Source organism: Chrysemys picta, chromosome 9 (assembly GCF_011386835.1).
Source record: "Chrysemys picta bellii isolate R12L10 chromosome 9, ASM1138683v2, whole genome shotgun sequence".
NCBI classification, from domain to species: Eukaryota; Metazoa; Chordata; order Testudines; family Emydidae; genus Chrysemys; species Chrysemys picta.
In genome coordinates this window covers 93,986,193-94,007,177 of record NC_088799.1, presented here as the reverse complement: position 1 = coordinate 94,007,177, position 20,985 = coordinate 93,986,193, and the positions used below count along the sequence as shown (strand labels likewise).

The following is a 20,985-nucleotide window of genomic DNA, read 5'->3' as shown; positions in this document are numbered from 1 at the left end:
TAGCACTTACCTGGATTCTTTTTGGGCGGGGCCTTGGTGGTTTTTGGCTTCTTGGTTGTGGTGGTGTGGATCACATCCCATAAGCTAATATCTGAAGGAACAAGACCACAACAAAGTTACATTACAAAAGCTCACCAGGCAATAAAAAGACACGCTACCAGGCCTTTGTAGCTCCAGCACATCAGACTGGGGGTGGCGGGGTGGAGTACAAGCCATGGGCCTGTGCTACAAAGCCAGGACCCTCCCAATACTCTAGTGCTCTGGGGTTTGCTCACCTGAGATTACCAAACACTCCTCCTTTCTATCTGTTCTGCGGAGCTGCGTTCAAATACAGAACACACTGGTACGTATCACTTAATTAGAACACATGCCACAATGGCTGTAGTTGCTAAGGCCTGAGGACACTGCTGAGTATCAGAGGACTGTTGTTGTTGCATACATCGCTCCTTCCAGGAATTCTAGGAAGGGGTAAGGGAGGCTCCTTTTAAACTCCAGTTCTAGTTTGGCTCTTTAGCAATACTGTGCACTTTTGTCACCGAGAGTATGATGATGATTATAGTACGTGAGCAACTGCCCAACCACTGGGCGCTCCATCAGTAGAGATTAGATTCCAATGTGAGTTGCATTCAGTGCTGGAATATCCATTATCTTCTGCCCAGTGAGGAGGGAATACCACACTTCATTAAAAAGATTATCCAATGGTTAATACTGTGCATTACTAAGTCTCTCTTGTAAGGGTGTTTTAATAGCTGGGAAGGACTCAGTCGTGACCCAAAGCACTATATGGACACTAAGGCCTTGGCTACACTGGCGCTGTACAGCGCTGCAACTTGCTGCGCTCAGGGGTGTGAAAACGCCCTCCCCCCTGGAGAGGTGGAGTACATACAGCGCTGCGAGAGAGCTCTGGCAGCGCGACTACAGTCTCATCATTGTGTGAACAGCATGATTCTGTCAGCATGGCTCTGCTGTTGAAAAGCTTTCTGTGACTGCACGAGGCAGGAGACGCATACCATTCAACGTCAACGTGAAGAGCCTGCACTGTGCAGGTTTATTATCTGCAGAACCTTATCAATGGCCCTGAGCCCACATGTGGCCCACTCCTGTGGCCAACCTCCCAGGAGCTCTGCAGCCTTAATTCTCTTTCTTAAAGGCAGCATTAGAACATTTACCTGTAGTGCCTGCTGGGAAACATGGGCTCATGGCTGCCTTGTCATTTCTCACACAGAGAAATTGTACATAGAGATCAGTGTGACTTAATCAGTAAGATACAAAAGATTCACAATGGGTCAGCTGAGAAAAGGTATCTATATACCCCAGAGCTCTACTTGTCAGAATACAATCCTATTGCAAAACTTTCAGATTAAACTGACTACAACCTAATTTGCCACCTCATCTCCTAGATCTGGACCTATTGTGTGTCCTAGACCCATTGTACTGCAATGGGGGAGAGTTCTCCCCTTCCTCCCACAGATGCTCTCTTATAATGGACGCAAAATGCTGTGAGAAGTGTTATGGAAAATGCTTGCAGTTGTCAAGGCAATCCTGGAAATGCAATAGAAAGAATAACTTAATTGCATGCTTTCCCAGAAAAAGGCTTTCTTTAGAACAGAGCATCTTGCTCATTAGAGCCAGAAATGTGGTGTGCGTGTGTGTGTGTTGTTCTCCCCGCCTGATCACAGAGGTGTCCTCTACACATAGGGTTGAGCAAGTTACATGTTATCAAATTGGAGTGAGGACAGAAAGGGATTTCAGAATCTAATCAACTAGGGAAAGCTCAGAGCACAGGACAAGCCAGAGAATGGAAATGGTACTTTAAAGGGAGGGCTACCCAAGAACACGCAGTGCCTTGGCACATCTGCCAGACTGTGTTCTGAGGGAACCTCTGAAGGGCAGAGCTCACTAAAGGGAATTAGTTGTAAATGCCCATCTAGCTTCTGGAACAGTGCTACGAACCTTGGCTGTGTGAGTGATTTCGCAGCAGGAAAAGCATGTGCAAGCTAGACATGGAAACTGGAGAGAATCAGGTCAGAACAAGAAATGTTCTGGGGCAAAGGAGACGAGTTCAAGTTCTCAGCGAGGCATCTTGAATCAAATGACTTCTCTCGCCGGAGACTGAATCCAGAGCAGGCACCCCGGGTCCACATGTTAAAGGCATGTTGAGATATACAGCTGGCTAAATCCCAGGGTTCATAGTTCTTATCTACAGTGCAATTGCTATTTACAGAAGTGCACTGTATGGGAAAGCCAGATGTGAACTGTCAGCTGAATGCTAGAGCCAGTTTGCTAAGTGCAACTCCTACCATGCAACTAGCAGTTCCCGGCCACACATGGAAATAAAGCTAGCAGACTGCTCCTTACCATCAATCCTGCACCTGCATCCACTGACCAAAATCACATGGATTTATGGGGTCAATTCCTACCCACATTGAAATTAATGGGAGCTTTGTCATTGACTTCAATGGGGCCAGGATTTCACACCATGGTGTCTTTTTCTAATGTGGAAAACTTGCTGACTGAAAAACGGAACATGGTGTGACAATTCTGGATCATGCATGTATGTATTATGCATACCGGGACTGGTGCTGGATCATAGCCAGGGACCAGTGATAACTATCTACCTAGGTTCTTGTAAGGTGCTTATCACTGTGGTATCTGAGCTGGGTATGGTGAGCTTCTGAACCTTCTCCTCCCATTTCCCATTAATACTCGCCTTGTTCTCCCTGCCTATATCTGTTTGCTCACTAACAGTTAAATGCAGCTGAATTGTTCCCCTCTGCGCAGTGGTTGGCTTTTGCTGGGTACTAGCTTAACAGCTAGTTTATGGTGTAGTTCTCTTCTGGCTTTTTGTTCCTCCACAGTGTCTGTGCTGGCCTTGACCCCGATATATCTTAGAGCAGCCTCAGGGGCTATGGCTGCAGGAAGTTTGTATGGGCTTCCAAGGCTTGCCAGAGCTCAGGCCACACCCCAACATACCCTCTCCACTGGGGGACACAGGAGCCAGCTATGCTAGTCCCTGCACTTTCCCAGGATTCCTGGGGGAACCCCTAGATGGCCAGTTACGCTAGCTTCCCCACTCCTTTGCACCACGAGAATGGAGGGAAGAATCTGACTCACAATTTTTCATTCCGATAGTTTTGATGTCCCCTGTTACGAAGTTTAATCTCTTTATTCTGCTGGAGTTGTTCTTGAAGCTCAGAAATATAGTTGCAAAGAATCCTGTGGCACCTTATAGACCAACAGACGTATAGGAGCATGAGCTTTCGTGGGTGAATACCCACTTCTTCGGATGCTCAGCAGATGTTACATGACGCTGTTTCCACCTGGGTCTTCCTGGCATCCCGAATGAAAGCCATATTGGCCAATGGGTTAGGTTGGGTTTGCATTGGCTAGTGAGTGTGTTCGTTTCTGGAGCTCTCTCACTCACTGCAGTTATTTCAAGCTGAAGGGCTGAGCGGTTACTCAGCTGACCCGTCTACATTTCAGCTGACATTTGGCTGGAATCGAGCTGGAGAAATTGCAGATGGTAAAACTTTCACCAAGCAAGTTTCCTCAAATGGGTCCTGAGCAGACACTCAACTGTGCCTGTATCTAATCAGCAAGGGCATTTGAAAAGAGACAGAGTGGGGGAAGTGTCTCTCCACAACTAGTTAGAACTGCACTGTTTCAACAGAGATTTCCTGTGTCAGGGATGATAAGAAACACGTACGAGAAAAATGGAACCGAGAATAGTTTGCTTTCCTTCCGTGTGTAAACACAGCAAGGGGCTGCCATTCTTCGAGCAGGAAACATGTGAGGCAGTAGGGCATTCTTACTGCGGAAACTAAGGCACAAAACCATTAAGACACTTGCCCTAGGTCACAAAGGAATCAGCAGAAGGGCTGGGAACTGAACCTAGATTTCCTGAGCCCCGTCAGGGCCTTGCTCACACGTCCATCCTGCACTACAGAAGCAGATTTCAAAAAAGTTTAGAACAGTTTTGAAAAATGGCAGCTATTGCACTGTACATTGCAAGCTCTTTGGGCAGGGACTGTGTATGTTCTGTGTTTGTGCGGCACCATGGGGTGGGGTCCTGGGCCAGGACTAGGGCTTGCCGGTGCTAAGAGATAACATGAGAGCGTCCTGCTAGCACAGCTCTTCTAAACCCTTTGTAATTCTTTGTAAAGCTTGTGTGTTACTGTAACAAATCAGTGAAGCCGTCGAATGTGGCAGTTCCTGTCATGGGCACATCTCTTATAGGTGCACAGTTCCTATGGTATCTACACCTCTGACCCTTCCTGGCTTGCTTGAGGGGGGACTCAGATCTCAGGCCTCTAGCCTGAGACAGGAACAGGTCTGTCTCCCTCCAGACTGAGGATTTCTGCTGCAATTTCCTCCTGCTGCTCCCTCTGATCATCTTAGCAAGTCTGAACTTAGTGCAGCACCTACAGTCCTGTTCTACCACAGAGGCTAGAAGCGGGTGTCCAGCAACCACCCAGCCTTCAAAAAGCAAAGGACTTATTCAGAACCAACAGCAATACAGAGAAAACATACGTTAAAAACAAACAGCTTATTCACATGGCTTACCAGATGACCCCCATCTTCCACCTGGAGCCCCTGTCAGTTCCTGGTTTGACCAGGGCCGGCTCCAGGCACCAGCTGAGCAAGCTGGTGCTTGGGGCGGCAGATTGTTGGAGGCGGCATTCTGCCCAATCCTAGGGCGGCACGGCCGCTTTTTTTTTTTTCTTGTTCCGCTCCAGCCACCCTGTAGGGGGCGGTGGTGCGGAAAACCAGAACGCCCTGCAGAGCAGTCCTCTTCCTTCCCTCCCCGCCGACCGGAGCGGAGCCCTCGCGGCAGGGGGCGGCACAGCGGGAGGGGCCGCGTGGAAGCACCCCTGCTGTAGCCCTGGCTGCCCCCTTCTCTCTCTCGCCCGCCCGCCCGCTCCCTCCGCCCCCCACCCCAGCTGGTCCCCCTGCACCCGCGCTCCGGCCACGCCGCAGGTTTTTGTTTTTTGTTTTTTGCTTGGGGCGGCCAAAAAGCCAGAGCCAGCCCTGGGTTTGACCCTCCTCTACTTAAGACCGGCCACCTCCTACCATGCTCAGTTCTTTGCGTGCTAGGCCCCTTGAACCCACTCAAATATATGCAATTTCACCCAGAGTGTGGTACAAGGTATGGGGGAAACTGAGTCACATTCTTTCATAAAAAAATAAATCTGATGTTTCCCAGTTCTCCACAGCAGTGAATTAAACCATTGCTTAAAATGAATGTTTTCAAGACAAACAACCCATTATTTTGTTTGAATGATAAATGAATAAGGACACCTTACCTGTTCCACCCGATGGCTTTCTGGGTAGCGTGGGAGTAGCTGTGATTTAAAAGAAAGAGGAAAAACCTTAGTTACTAGTGTCACCTGGAAATTTGTCAACTGTGACTTAGAAATAAACTACAAGGGCTTATTCATCACAGAATGCTTACACCCCATATGTGACGTGGAAGATTACAGGATGCTTAGACCACATGCTTTTCAACATTAATTAAATCATGGTCTGAATTGAAAACCATTGTATTAGCTCTCTTTTATACTTCATTTGCAGACCTCTCTCAGGCCCTGATCCTGCAAAAATTCATGCAGGTGCTTAACTCTAAGCATGTGAGTAATCCCACTGAAATCAACTGGACTATGTACAGTTAAGCACCTGTGCAAAATCAGGGCCTACATGCTGCTCACACCAATGATGGCATTACACACACACAATCAAATTCTGCCCTCAATTACCATAATGCATGCTGCTGTCCACTGTAGCAGAGAGCAGAATTTGATCCCCGGTCAAACTATGTACTTCAAACAGAGACTAGGCAAATCAACTGCTAACACAACAGGACTTGTCCAGTGCATAAAGCAAATAACACATCTGTAGATGTGGAGATGCCATAAACTTTTATTCCCGCCTGCTTGGTCTCCCAGATCAGTGACAATAAAAGATCTAAGTGCCCCACACCTCGCCAGGTAACAGAGAGTGATGTTTTATGGGAAGAATTTATCTTGCATTGATTTCTGGTCAATGAGAGCTTTCTAGTAACAGGAAAACATTGCAACTCCTGATACTGTCAATATTGTATGAGGCCAAAGTCTGGGTTTTTTTTTTAAATACTGTAAACGACTTATGTTTGCTAGTAATGGGCTGTATTACCATGAGTATGAATAAAATATGAACAAAAAGTATGGCTGCCCTGTTCCTATTAATTTCTGCCTGTGTCTCTGAATATCGGGACACCTTTAAGCTGGTGATTTTTCCAATGGTGCGTTGTGATTAGGGCTGAAGACTGCCATGGCATTTTTATCAAGGAGCAGCCATGGTAAATTTAGGAAAGGTCAAGGGTTATGGGCGAAATGGTGTGTAAAGTAATAGGAGTGCCATTTAAAGTGGGGCAGGCATGCAGGATGGGGGTGTTAGCTCCTGTTCCTGGGATGGGATGGTTTTAAGGGAGGGGGATGGGAAACTGGGTCCTGCCTCCAGGGGCGGGTTGCCCAGCAAGCCCACCTCATGCACACCCTGCAAAGTTGGCTCTTGTCCCACAGGGCTAAGCCTGACTCTCCGCTCCAGGAATCGTGAGGTCGTGGTGTCACTCAGGTTTGGACTGGCCACCCCTCTGCCATGGTATGCGGGGTATGGGAAGGGGGAGCCAGCCATCAGGCCATATTTGAGTGAGTGGTGGTGTGACCTAGCATATGGGCGCTCAGCAACACGCACTCAAATTTGGCTTGGCCACCCCTCTACCCTAACGATCGAAGGGCAGCTGGGCCAAACCTGCGTGGTGCTTGACCCAGTGTGCCCAGTGCGGGAAGCTGGCCCAGCCCTGTGGTGCAGGAGCTGCAGCTGAGTTTATTAAATCATGGACACACCAGTCCTGGACAAAAAGAAGAATCCTGGTATCTGACATTTTGACCACCGCCCGCTCATTGTGATTTTCCTGTCAAAACGTTACTTACGTCGCTTGGTGGAAAGGTCATCCAGTGCATCTGACAAACTGAAATCGTCCAAACCATCCCCATATCCTACAGACAAATAAATGGCATTGGCTTTACTCATTACGCCTGATGTACCGGTCATCAAGCAGTACAGAACCATTTGACATCCGACCCATTTCCCTTCAGAATCTCCTAGGTGCATTTCCAAGGAGAGCTCTCATCTGCCCCTACTTATCCCAGAACTTCCACTCCCACCTCTCATCTGGCATCTATGGATTGAGGATGGCGACCCTTTGTTCCTCAAAGGGTCGGCTGCCCTGGTGGTGCCTTGGAGGTTCCTCCACTGGGGAATTATAGGAAGTAACTCCCTGGTCAGATAGGCCTGGCTCCTCGCAAAGCTGCTTTTTAACCATGCAGTGCTTTTAGCCACTGAGGGACCCCAAACTTTTGGCAAGCGAGAATCTTTAACCCTCCCCAGAGCCAAATTCCTTTCTATGCCCTACCTCCCTGTAGGTCAGGGACTCCAGACCCCATGGCATCACCTCCAGCTCTCTGTGGAGGAGAAGGCAGAACCTGACCCCATGTCCCACTGGGTTTGCCTTTAGTTTCCAAAATGCAGAGACTAGGTGAGCGGCGATTCCTCTCCCACCCTGTTCAGTCATTCACGTTCTCACAGCCCGTCAGGGGGTTATAGACAGGAGAGAATAACTCGCCTCCCCCCTTCCTGACTGTAGTCACCTCTGCAATCTCCCAAGCAGCTGTTGTGTGCTTTACTTGTGTGCTTCCCATCCCGGAGTTGGTATCATCGCTTTGGCAGTACTCGTTAGCTGCCTCGGTTTCCCTTCTTGCAGCTGGGGATTCAGTCACAACCATGCTCTGCGCTCCCTCAACTTCCTTGGTGTGGGCGGGCAGAGGGCTAGCCTCTTTCCCTACCCTGGGGGACAGGACTCAGGCAGTCTAGAATCATAGACTTTAAGGTCAGAAGGGACCATTATGATCATCTAGTCTGACCTCCTGCACAATGCAGGCCACAGAATCTCACCCACCCACTCCTGTATCAAACCTGTGTCTGAGCCATTGAAGTCCTCAAATCATGGTTTAAAGACTTCAAGGTGCAGAGAATCTTCCGGCAAGTGACCCGTGCCCCATGCTGAAGAGGAAGGTGAAAACCCCCCAGGGCTTCTGCCAATCTGCCCTGGAGGAAAATTCCTTCCCAATCCCAAATATGGCGATCAGCTAAACCCTGAGCATGTGGGCAAGACCCACCAGCCAGACACCCAGGAAATAATTCTCTGTAGTAACTCAGATCCCACCCCATCTAACATCCCATCACAAGCCATTGGGCATATTTACCGCTAGTAGTCAAAGACAAATTAATTGCCAAAATTAGGCTGTCCCATTATACCATCCCCTTCATAAACTTATCAAGCTTAGGCTAGGTCTACACTACGGGGCGGGGTCGACCTAAGATACGCAACTTCAGCTACGTGAATAGCGTAGCTGAAGTGGCGTATTATAGGTCGACTTACCTGGCTGTGAGGACGGCGGCGAATCGACCGCTGCTGTGCCGCCGTCGACTCCGCTTCCGCCTCTTGCCGTGGTGGATTTCCGGAGTCGACGGAAGAGCCATCAGGGATCGATTTTATCGCGTCTTCACTAGACGCGATAAGTCGATCCCCAATAGATTGATTGCTACCCGCCGATTCGGCGGGTAGTGAAGACGTGCCCTTAGTTTTGAAGCCAGATATGTCTTTTGCCCCCACTACTCCCCTTGGAAGGCTGTTCCAGAACTTCACTCCTCTGATGGTTAGAAACCTTTGTCTAATTTCAAGTCGAAACTTCCTGATATCCAGTTTATATCCATTTGTTCTTGTGTCCACATTGGTACTGAGCTTAAATAATTCCTCTCCCTCCCTGATATTTATCCCTCTGATATATTTATAAAGAGCAATCGTATCTCCCCTCAGCCTTCTTTTGGTTAGGCTAAACAAGCCAAGCTCTTTGAGTCTCCTTTCATAAGACAGGTTTTCCATTCCACGGATCATCCTAGTAGCCCTTCTCTGTACCTGTTCCAGTTTGACTTCATCCTTCTTAAACATGGGAGACCAGAACTGCACACAGTATTCCAGATGAGGTCTCACCAGTGCCTTGTATAACGTTACTAACACCTCCTTATCTCTACCAAGACCGCATTAGCTTTTTACACAGCCATATCACATTGGCGGCTCATAGTCATCCTGTGATCAACCAAAACCCTGAGGTCCTTCTCCTCCTCTGTTACTTCCAACTGATGCCTCCCCAGTTTATAACAATAGTTCTTGTTATTAATCCCTAAGTGCATGACCTTGCACTTTTCACTATTAAATTTCATCCTATTTCTATTACTACAGTTTACAAGGTTATCCAGATCTTCCTGTATGATATCCCGGTCCTTCTCTGTATTGGCAATACCTCCCAGCTTTGTGTCATCTGCAAACTTTATTGACACATTCCCACTTTTGTGCCAAGGTCAGTAATAAAAAGATTAAATAAGATTGGTCCCAAAACCGATCCCTGAGGAACTCCACTAGTAATGTCCCTCCAGCTTGACAATTCACCTTTCAGTATGACCCGTTGTAGTCTCCCCTTTTAACCAGTTCCTTATCCACCTTTCAATTTTCATATTGATCCCCATCTTTTCCAATTTAGCTAATAATTCCCCATGTGGAACCATATCAAATGCTTTACTGAAATCGAGGTAAATTAGATCCACTGCATTTCCTTTGTCTAAAAAAATCTGTTACCTTCTCAAAGAAGGAGATCAGGTTGGTTTGGCACGATCTACCTTTTGTAAAACCATGTTGTATTTTGTCCCAATTAACATTGACCTCAATGTCCTTGACCACTTTTTCCTTCAAAATTTTTTCCAAGACCTTGCATACTACAGATGTCAAACTGACAGGCCTGTAGTTGCCTTGATCACTTTTTTTTCCTTTCTTAAAGATAGGAACTATGTTAGCAATTCTCCAGTCATACGGTACAACCCCTGAGTTTACAGATTCATTAAAAATTCTTGCTAATGGGCTTGCAATTTCATGTGCAAGTTCCTTTAATATTCTTGAATGAAGATTATCTGGGCCCCCTGATTTTGTCCCATTAAGCTGTTCGAGTTTGGCTTCTACCTCGGATGTGGTAATATCTACCTCCATATCCTCATTCCTATTTGTCATCCTACCATTATCCCTAAGCTCATCATTAGCCTCATTAAAAACTGAGGCAAAGTATTTGTTTAGATATTGGGCCATGCCTAGATTATCCTTAACCTCCACTCCATCCTCAGTGTTTAGCGGTCCCACTTCTTCTTTCGTTTTCTTCTTATTTATATGGCTATAGAACCTTTTACTATTGGTTTTAATTCCCTTTGCAAGGTCCAACTCTACATGGCTTTTGGCCTTTCTAACTTTATCTCTACCTTATTGAGGTCAAAACATGTAGCTTTCCTTGCAGATCACTCCCATCTTCCACTCCTTGTAGGCTTTCTGCTTTTTCTTAATCACCTCTCTGAGATGCTTGTTCATCCAGCTTGGTCTACAACTCCTGCCTATGAATTTTTTCCCCTTTCTTGAGATGCAGGCTTCTGATAGTTTCTGCAACTTTGACTTGAAGTAATTCCAGGCTTCCTCCACCTTTAGATCCCCAAGTTCTTCAGTCCAATCCACTTCCTTAACTAATTTCCTTAATTCTTTAAATTCTTTAAATCAAAAACCCTAGTCACAGATCTATTTTTGTTTATCCTTCCATTTAGTTTAAACTGAATTAGCTCATGATCGCTCGAACTAAGGTTGTCCCCTACAACCATTTCTTCTATGAGGTCCTCACTCCTCACCAAAACCAAATCTAAAATGGCATCCCCTCTTGTTGGTTCAGCAACTACTTGGTGAAGGAATCCATCAGCTATCGCATCTAGGAAAATCTGAGCCCTAAAAGACTCCTCTCTTTGTGGGAGCGGGCGGTGACCTCGTCTCCCCCAGGTATCTGTTTTCATACACTGGGCACCTGAGCTTAACCCTGCTTTCCCTTTGTTTTAGGCAGGGGGAAGGTGACTAACACCCACACCCACCACACCCACCCTTCTCCCTGTCAGCTACTCCAGTTGCACTCTGGCTGACCATTTCACACACATTCTGATAATGAATTGTACAGGTCAGATTCAGATACTCTGCCGTCCCAGGAGAAAGCTGGATGGGTTCTAAAGCCATAACCTAACTTCCAAGAAGCACGTTGAAAGGTGTTTCATTCAGGATCCCAAACAACAGCCCCTTCCTGTGTCTGCATCAAAATCTGGGCTGCAGGTAGTGCAAAGGGCTTCACACTAGGAACGGTCACCCTTTCAGCCTGTGATGTAGTTTCACTACACAGGGTCTAACCGCTGTGCTGTCTGTTCCAGAATCTCTCCATCCCATCAATGTCTCTCCATTAACTCCCACCAAGTTCCGCTGCCACTGCGAACCCAATGGATCTTCACCCAGGAGAATAGGACTCTCTGTGTGACTCCCTCCCTCCAAGGGCTTGTCTGAAACAGGACTATGTTAACGTGAACTCGGTACCTTTAGTTCGCGTTCTCAGGGTCAATGCAGGGCAGCTACAGCACAAGGCTTCAGTGCATGCTGTGCTGCAGGGCCATGTAGACAAGCCCTCTCCCACAGAGTTATCTGCAAGGTTTACCTACCAGTGGCTTTTCCAGGACAAACACTGGGCCTCATTGGGTGCATTGGGCAATCCTGGAGGAGGTGACTCAATGCCTTTCCCCACTCACTTTGGGGTCCTTCTGAAGTGGCTTTCTTCCCACCGGAGGAGGTATCCCAGCTGGGGGTGGGTCGCTGTTTGACCCTGACCCCTTTTCCCTGGTCCCATTCCCTCCCTGTTACATTTTTTTTTAATCAAACCCAGGCCATCTAGTCACATGATCAGCCAGTTTCTCACCTACACATACTTCCCTCAGATTTTTGTCTATTAACCATGATTTCAGGTCAGGGGTGCAGAGTTTATAGAACTGTTCCAAACTTATTAACTCATAAGCTTCACCATCTGTGCTAATTCCCCAACTAGTCCCCCATTTTCTTGTATACCCCCTAATTTGGGTTGCAATATCAGCACAGTTCATATCCCCTTTTATCTGAATTCCCCCAAACTTCCTTCGGCACCATGTTCAATTCACTCCCAGTTTCAAGAGCATTTAAAAATAAATCCATGTCAACCTCTCCTCTAAAATAAGATAATAAGCTGGGGTACGTCTCTACTGCAATAAAAAACCTGGGGCATGGCTGCGGTTGGCCTAGCTCAGGTGCCTCTGGCTTCAACTGTGGGGATGAAAATTGCAGTTTGTTTGCGCTCAGGCTGAGGCGCCGGCTCTGAAACCACGCGAGTGGGGTGGGTCTCAAAAATCGGGCTCCAGCCCCATCTTGCTTGTGTATGCTGCGATTTTTCAGCCCTACAGGCTGAGCCCCATGCACCTGAGTTACCTGACCTGGGCTCTGCGACTCTGTGCCACAGGGCTAAAAATTGCGGTTTAGACATTCCCTCGAAGTCTGCCACCCGTAGCACCAAGAACGTGGGGTCTGGCTCCACTCAGTGGATCAGGAGTTTCCTGGCCCATTCTTCTCCACTTTTCTCTCTGCTGCAGCCTGTCCTTCTCTTCTTGCTCGTGCTAGCCCTGTTTCTCCTCCGGCTATCATTGCTTCTTGCAGTCTGCAAACTGATGGATTTCAAAGCCCAGTTTATCTCCCTCCAACTGTAATCTCACCTCCTCTACCTGTAAACCGGCAGTTGCCTCTTTTGTTGTCTTGCCTTATTCCAACTACAGAGGTGTCTCCATGATTTCCCGGGCCTGTTGGACTCGATCAGTGACCTGGGTATCCCTCATTGTCCTGGATCATAACTCCTTTTCTGGTCCTCTAAGGCACAGCTAGTTGACCTGCTCCTGAGAGTTTAGTTGTGGCTCAACCAGCTGACCTTTCTTCAACTGTTCACACCTAACCTTTTCTATTTGTCTCTCCCTATTCCTATCCCAAATAGGCTATGGGACACCCTGTGCTTTTTCCTTCAACAGTGCTTGCTGTCAGGGCTGTTGGCACTTACTGGAAACTCACCATTGTCCTAGATCCCACTTCTGACACCATATATGTCACAGATCCTGAAGTAACTGTACCGCTGATGCCTTCATGGCCCCCTTGCGGGTGCCCCACTCAGGTCTCAGGCCTTTAGCCATCACCTTTCTTTGGGTAGGAACAGGGATTCCCTTCTCTTCAGACACTGGATTTACGCTGCAATTTCCTCCTGAAGCTGTGCACACCTTAGCCAGTCTGAAATGAGCTCAGCACCTTCCGTTCCCAGAAGCTATGATACGGCTCACCAGTGACCAGCCAGCCTTCATAGGCAAAGGATTTAGTCAGAGCCAAAAGCATTATAGGTTTTCTCTATTCTGGAAACCGTGAACAGCTTATACGTGTGCCTGTCTTACCAGGTGTCCCCATCTTCCACATGGAGCTCCTGGTAGGTTTCAAAGTCCTTCAAACCCTTTTGGGAGGGTCCATCCCTCTTGATTACTGTGTCATGTCAGCTCCTGGTTCAGATAAGAGTGACCCTGCTCTGTATCAGACAGGGCACTTCATACCACTCTCAATTCTTGGCTTTCAGAGCCTCTTGATCCCAGGCAAAACCAGTATATGCAATTTCCCCCAGGGCGCAGTACTTCCGCATACCCGTTTAACTGTCTACAGGTTTGCATTAATTACTTTATAGTAATTTTAGTTTTTGATCATTCATGCTTTAGGTGACTTTTCCACTTTAACTCCATTGATTGTCTTGTTTCAAGAAAGAAATTAATGCCTTCATTCCCAGGATGGGTGGGTGGATGTGCATGTACCAGTACGAGCTATGGGGAAACAGAGTCACATTCTTTCATAACAATAAACCAGAAGTTTCCCAGTTCTTCACAGTAAGAGAATAACTCATTACTCACCATAAATGTTTTCAAGAGAAACACCCATTACTCTGAATGATAAATCAATAAGGATCCTTACCTGTTCCATCCAATGGCTTTTTGGGTAACTTGGGAGTAGCTGTGATTTAAAAGTAAGAGGAAAAACCTTAGTTACTAGTGTCACCTGGAAATTTGTCAACTATGACTTAGAAATAAACTACAAGGGCTTATTCATCACAGAATGCTTACACCCCATATGTGACGTGGAAGATTACAGGATGCTTAGACCACATGCTTTTCAACATCAATTAAATCATGTTATGAATTGAAAACCATTGTATTAGCTCTCTTTTATACTTTCTTTGCAGACCTCTCTCAGGCCCTGATCCTGCAAAAGTTCATGTAGGTGCTTAACTTTAAGCACATGCATAATCCCACTGAAACAAACTGGACTATGTACAGTTAAGCACCTGTGAAAGATCGGGGCCTACGTGCTGCTCACACCAATGACGGCATTGCACACACACAGTCAAATTCTGCCCTCACTTACCGTAATGCATGCTGCTGTCCAGTGTAGCAGGGAGCAAAATGTGACTCCCTGTCAAACTATGTACTTCAAACGGACTCAGCAAACTAACTGCTAACACAACAGGACTTGTCCAGCACATAAAGCAAATAATCATCCTGAGAACATGGAGGGGCCATACATTTTATTCTCACCTGCTTGGGTCTCTCAAATCAATGACATTAGAAGATCTACAGCATGCCATACCACATCAAGTAACAGATGGGTTTGTTTTAAGAGAACAATTTATCTTGCATTGATTTCTGGTCAATGAAAATATCACAACTCCTGACACTATTGTGGCAAGACGTGAAAGTGTGTGTGGGGGGGAAATGGGAGGGGGGTTAATAATGCAAGCCACTGATTATATCTGTTAGTAGTAATGGGCCATGTTACCTTCAGTATGAATAAAATATGAACAAAAGGTGTGGCTACCTATCCTATTAATTTCTGCCTGTCTCTCTGAATATTAGAATGCCTCTCATCTGGCAATATTTCCAATGGTGTGTCATGATTTAAGTCAGCTAGCCTCCTTCAGGTGCTTGCTTTCTGCTGCTTGATCCGTTTAAGTCCAAGGATGCAGTTCAAGATATGTCTTGATTCGATAGCCCTGGGACTGTGGGATGTTTGCTCCCTTGTACTGGAACCACAGCACTCCAGGTCACAGCGTTTAGTCTGGAGTAGTGTTCTCCTGCAGCAGGTGTGTATGGGTCGTTGTAATTCTGCAGGGATAGAAAATCACACAGGGGAGAGGTCCTGGGCTTGCTACATTCAGTCCTCAATCGGTATGTAATAAGACTTTACAGTGGTCACTGGTCTAATAACTCATTATCCATCATCTTTCTAGTGGGATGAAGTATTCATTTCTAGCCCTGGCAGATTACAAGGTATCTGATCTGAAAATCGCCCCATTCAGATTATGTGCATTTTTTCTTCCCCGTGTGAATTCCAGTACAAGAAAGCAGAAGCTAAAATAAGCCCTGCTAGAGCCTGAAATCTGTGCTTATGCTGTAAAGCAAGGGATTTCAAATCTTTTCATGGCTTGGATCACATCTTTAATGGGCTGTCACCAGGGCACATCATGTCCCATTCATAACCCATGGACCCACTTCCCTTTCAATTCTCAAAGTGTAACACCTGCCCTCCTCTTCTCAGGGCTTGTCTACACTTGAAACACTACAGCAGCACATCTGTGCTGCTGGAGTGCTTCAGGATAGACCCTACCTATGCCAAAGGGACGGATTCTCTTGTTGGAGTAGGTAATCCACTTCCACAAAAGGCAGTAGCTAGTGCTCTCTACATGGGGACTTAGGTCGGCTTACTGTGCTTCTCAGGGATGTGGATGCTTGACATCCCTGAGAACGTAGTTAGCCCAGACCAGGCTCAGTCACAATAACAACTTGAGCAATTGTTTAGGTGGCACAGTGATAACAGGGAGATATTTGATGTATTTTCAGCTGACTTTAGCTACTGGAAACGAGCAGAAGCAGCACCATGTGAGCAGTTAGCTGTCTCTGAATCATCAATATGTGGTTTGTGGATCAGCAGTGGTCTAAGGACTATAGTGTGGGAACCCCTGCTTTAAAGCATGTGTGTGTGATGGGAAGCAACATATTAATAGGAATGCCATGATTCTGTAATAGTCTTGTATCTGAGAACTTGCCTGGCTTGGACTAGTACAGATGTTTTCAGGACTTGGGGATTTCTTCAAGTGCTCCATCTGGAACACTGATCAGAAAGGGGGGAAAATTGACCCCAGAATTCTGGATATCTTGATGGGTTTCAAAGAACCCTCTGGTAAAAGTAGAGCAGTCTTTTCCTCTGTAGGCCAGATCCTCCGCTGGTGTATATCTATGTAGCTCCATTTACTTCAGAGAAGCAAACTATTCACACCAGCTGAGGACTTGGTCTACAGTTTCTGCACACCATGGGACATTCTTGTATATTCAGGCAGTTCCTACTGAGGTCCGTGGATGCCACAGAAATCCATTCCAGGATATAACGTGGCTCATCACTGGTTGTGTTCACAGGGCTGTACAATGATCTATGCTGGTTAAGGTATTAGATAGGGACTTATTTTCTTGACGTGTCCATAAATGCACGGAGAAGAACTGCGAAGTCCTAGTAGCAGACAGCATCGGGAACACAACAGCCTTTCATGCTGTGATTGGTTCCTTGCATTTATTTATCAGGGGAAAGACTATGGTCCAGAGTCTGGTCTGGGTAAATCAGAAGTCCTTCTACTGAATACCACAGAGTTGTACTGGGGCAAAACTGACCAGAATCTGTGTAACTGTCTATTCTGTGTAAAACAGTATAAGGACTAGCACTGTCAAACAGCTGTGCTCCTGCAATAATAGTGTCACCTAGCCATGGAAGATATTAAGCCAGACCTTAACATAAAAATAATAAATGAGTTTTCTTTGCCTTCTCAAGTACCAGATAAGATCCCCCTCTTAGAAGTGATCTGCTCTAAACGATGAGATACAACAAAAATAACTAAAACAGGTTATTTTCCCTAGATGCTGTTTAACAATGGTACTAATGGCTCACTGGCTTTTTAAAGGGGATTTGGAATCCCAAGAAAAACTTAATCTACAGGAGAAGGAAGTTTTGCCTGTTCAGATTTTTTTTTCAGTGTACAAAAGATCTATGGCATGAAACTACATCAAGAATATTATACTACTAAAGTAGTAAAAGTACTTTGAATGCAGCCCAATTGGAGTGCTCTGTAGAGATGGTATCAATAGGGTAAGACCTTGTCACTGGATAGTGCTATCCCAATGCTGCATAAGCTTGAATGAAAGTGGTGCTTTTTTCAGTGACTAATTTTTTATGTAACATACAATGAAAAGTACAAAAAAGTAAATGACTTACAGCTTATATGTATTTCCTGTGGCACATGCAGTATTTGGATACCCAACAGAATTAGGCAATTATGCAATTTTACAACTTGTCAAAGACCAAACAACACAAAACCAGACAATATCACACAGACAAAACATGTTAGGGTGAGGTCACAGTAATAGAGTAGGAGAAAACATGGATGAATAGCCAGGAGGGAAAGAGAAATGGGGGGGAAGAGGCAAAGGAGTTAGGTGGAATGAAGGCCTCTCATGCTTTGAGCCATCTCAACACTTTTTTTATCCAGATGTATCTAGAAATGGGGTCCAAATTTCTTTGACTTCATATAATTGCTCTATACAGCAATCAGCTATTCTTTCTTTGGCTGCTAATTAAGATAGGTCTGAATACCACTGCTCTATTCTGGGTATCTCTACTCTTCCATTTTTGTAATATCATGCAGTTGATTATCTATTTCAAATAATGAGACCTGGATCCTGTGACAATGTTGTAGAAAAAGAGTTGATTTTCATTATACCCAATGAGCACTACCCTCCTCTACAACAGAGGTCCCCAAACTGCAGGGTACGCTCCCCTAGGGGGGCACAGAGAAACGTTGGGTGGGGGCATGGTGGGCCCAGCCCAGTCCCCACAGGAGGTGGAGAGGGAACACCATCCAGCTCTGCTCCAGCCCCGCCCAGCCCCACAGCTCCGCTCCCACCCCCAGCCTCGGCCCCTGGCCATGGTTCCATTCCCGGCCCTGGCCCCAGTCTCAGCCCCCTTACTACTGTCTGCATCCCCCTGGCATCCCTGGCTCGTGGGCGGCATAATCGAGGTGGAGGTGGGAGGGTGCGACCCTGCAAAGTTTGGGGACCACGGCTCTAGAGATTGCCTGGTGAACAGTGGTGCAATTAAATGACTCTGTTGGCAGGACGCTCCTTTGCACTATGCATCATGATAGGGGACATGCCAATGCGACTGAGCCAGTCATGTCAGATTGTTTCATCCCAACTGACTTTGGAGGAAGCGGTCCTATTTTTATTTGGAATCCTTACAGTGGAAAATAATTTGTGCTGTGAGATAAGTCTATCTGAATTATCTGGGCAGAATTCAGGAGGTTGCAGAGGGTTAGGAATAATCAGCCAGGTGCAGAGGAAAGTCTGAGGCTGAAGGTGGTATGAATATGTCTGAACACCTCTACTCTGTGCACAAGCAGAATCAGAAAGGAGAACAGCATATCCTGTGTGCGCAAAACGCTTCTTCCAGCCATTCATAAATTCTCTACAAGAAATGCAGCCACATAATGTTCATGGGTGGAAAAATTGAACAGAATTTGTCCCCAGGCCTATTCTATGTAAGAGAGTATATGAGGACTGGCTGTGTCAAACAGCTGGGCTCCTGCAATGTCACCGAGCCATGATAACTATTAAACCATTACGTCATTTATAAATTCTTTATTATACATGTGGCCACTTACTGTTAAAGGGAAAATCATGGGGCCATGGGCCATGGCAGAAAGGGGACAGGGTAGCAGCTTCCCATTGCATATGCCAGCTTCAGGAGGGGACTGGCCAATCCTCAGGGCAGACCACGTGTGCAAAGAAGGAAGAGGGCATCTGCACCTGCTGCACATCTGGGTGGTGCAGAAATGGTTGGCTATCCGCCCTCCCCAAAACACTTGGCTGTGGCCCCTAACCCGTCTTCTCCCCCAAGGTCCCAAGACAGCTGTGTACATTTAATGGGGCTGCAGGAACTCATGTGGCACTCATGGAGGGGAGAGGTGAGGGGACGGTTCTCTGTAGTGTTTTGGGGATAAATGGGAGGATCTCCTAATCCCTGATTGTTTTGGGAAGGGATTAACTAGGATAGGGGTCGGCAATGTTCGGCACGCGGCTCGCCAGGGTAAGCACCCTGAGAAGCGGCACGGGCGAGCGATGTGCTGGCTGCGGCTTCTCGCCGCCCCCATTGGCCCGGGACTGCAAACCGCGGCCAGTGGGGGCCGCGATCGGCCAAACCTGCCGCGTCAGCAGGTAAATAAAACTGGCCCGGCCCGCCAGGGTGCTTACCCTGGCGAGCCGCGTGCCAAACATTGCCGACCCCTGAACTAGGAGCTTGCTTTGTGGTTGCAAATAGGGTACTTAGCCATTGAAATGCTCCTGGAATCAGTTGTGGAAGCAAAACAATACAGGCAAGAGGGAGAGTCTTGTGAAAGTCTGAGCCACAGGGTATGTCTACACACCAATTAAAAATCTGCAGTTGGCCCATGGGGGCTCTGGCTCGTGGGACTGTCTAATTGCAGTGTAGACATTCAGGCTCCGGCTGCAGCCAGGGCTTGAACATCTACACTGCAGTTAAACAGGCCTGTGACCATGAACCCAAGTCAGCTGGCCCGGGCCAGCTGCAGGTGTCTAATTGCAATGTACACATACCCATGGAGGACAAGCAGGGAATGGAGAAAGGTAAGAGTCAGAACATCACGATCTCAGAAATAGTGCTCACACTTGCTGGAAGAGAAAAGCATTACACAATGCATTCCAGGCAAACATGGGAATGAATGAATGACAACACAAGTAATTAGGAACACAAAAGCATGTGTTCAATGTGTTTAACAGGCTGTCAGAATGCTAAATCAATGTGACTTGCTAACCAGCATCACAACACAAAGGAACACTAGGCTACAAACAAATTTTGCAGGAGGAATATTTATTTTAGCTGTCGACAATTAAGGAAACTGGATCTGACCAGGAAAAGATGACTGGGACATGTAAACGCCTCACCTTTAACCTGTGTATAATCCACATAGGTAGTTACACACACAATCGCTATTTGCTTTTTCCTGTAAACTGTACTTACGTCGCTTGGTTGAATGATCATCAAGTGCATCCTCTAAACGGAAGTCATCAGAATCATCACCATATCCTAGAGATAAAGAATTGGCATTGGCTTTACTCATTACTCACTGACAATGTAAAACAACTTTCAATACAGCATGGCTGGACTTGTACGCTTAAACTGCTTTAGTTTTAGAGATTTTTAAATCTGACCCATTACCAACGGTGAAGAAGACATCAGCCTTCTCAGAATTCTGTGACTGTTAAATTGCAGAGCAGTCATCTCTGGATTTTCCATTTGTCTGCTCTAATGGATTTGGTATAAATACACATGCTACACTTAAATTTGTCAAGTGGAGCCTACCAATTCATCTCTCTAACTGCCACTCATCTGTGGATGTATTCACGATTATATGTTTGCTAAACACCATAAAAATATTGGAGTGGCTTAGATAATGTTTGTGCAAAACACACACACTCTCTCCATTCCGCTCCTAAAGGTACATTCAAATAGCAAAGATTTTTATATTAAAAAATAAAATTTGCTGTTGTGCCTGCTAAACATACAACTTAACATTCACTCTGTCCAAGCAATATAAATTCTGGACATACCCATATTCAAAGAGTATACCTGACAAACAGAAGATATATTTATTAAGGATGCCTCACGACATCTTAGCTATTTCCTATCATTTAATATCCCAATGATGCCCTTAAACTATATGCTATTCTAATGTGGTAGGTCCACTAATCCTTCCTTTCTGTCTTTTTGCATCACATTAATTACTGTTGACTTAGCCTAGTTCTGAATGCATTTGTCTTGATAAATCCATGCTT

At 46.2% G+C, this 20,985-nt stretch overlaps 2 protein-coding genes across 5 annotated transcripts in view; one reads left to right on the top strand and one right to left on the bottom strand.

Moving 5' to 3' along the window:
* Positions 1-20,985, top strand: part of HMGB3 (high mobility group box 3) — a 136,059-nt gene that overhangs the window by 12,433 nt on the left and 102,641 nt on the right. The gene's annotated exons all lie outside the window — the stretch shown is intronic.
* The window catches only part of CD99L2 (CD99 molecule like 2), a 95,590-nt gene that overhangs the window by 23,271 nt on the left and 51,334 nt on the right, over positions 1-20,985 (bottom strand). For all 4 annotated transcript variants that reach the window (XM_042851111.2, XM_005298990.5, XM_005298989.5 and 1 more), the window contains 5 exons: positions 20,171-20,236; positions 14,009-14,047; positions 6,969-7,034; positions 5,304-5,342; positions 11-91 (listed from right to left, as the gene is read on the bottom strand). In XM_042851111.2, coding sequence (XP_042707045.1) covers positions 11-91; positions 5,304-5,342; positions 6,969-7,034; positions 14,009-14,047; positions 20,171-20,236 — 291 coding nt within the window. The remainder of the gene's footprint in view (positions 1-10; positions 92-5,303; positions 5,343-6,968; positions 7,035-14,008; positions 14,048-20,170; positions 20,237-20,985) is intronic.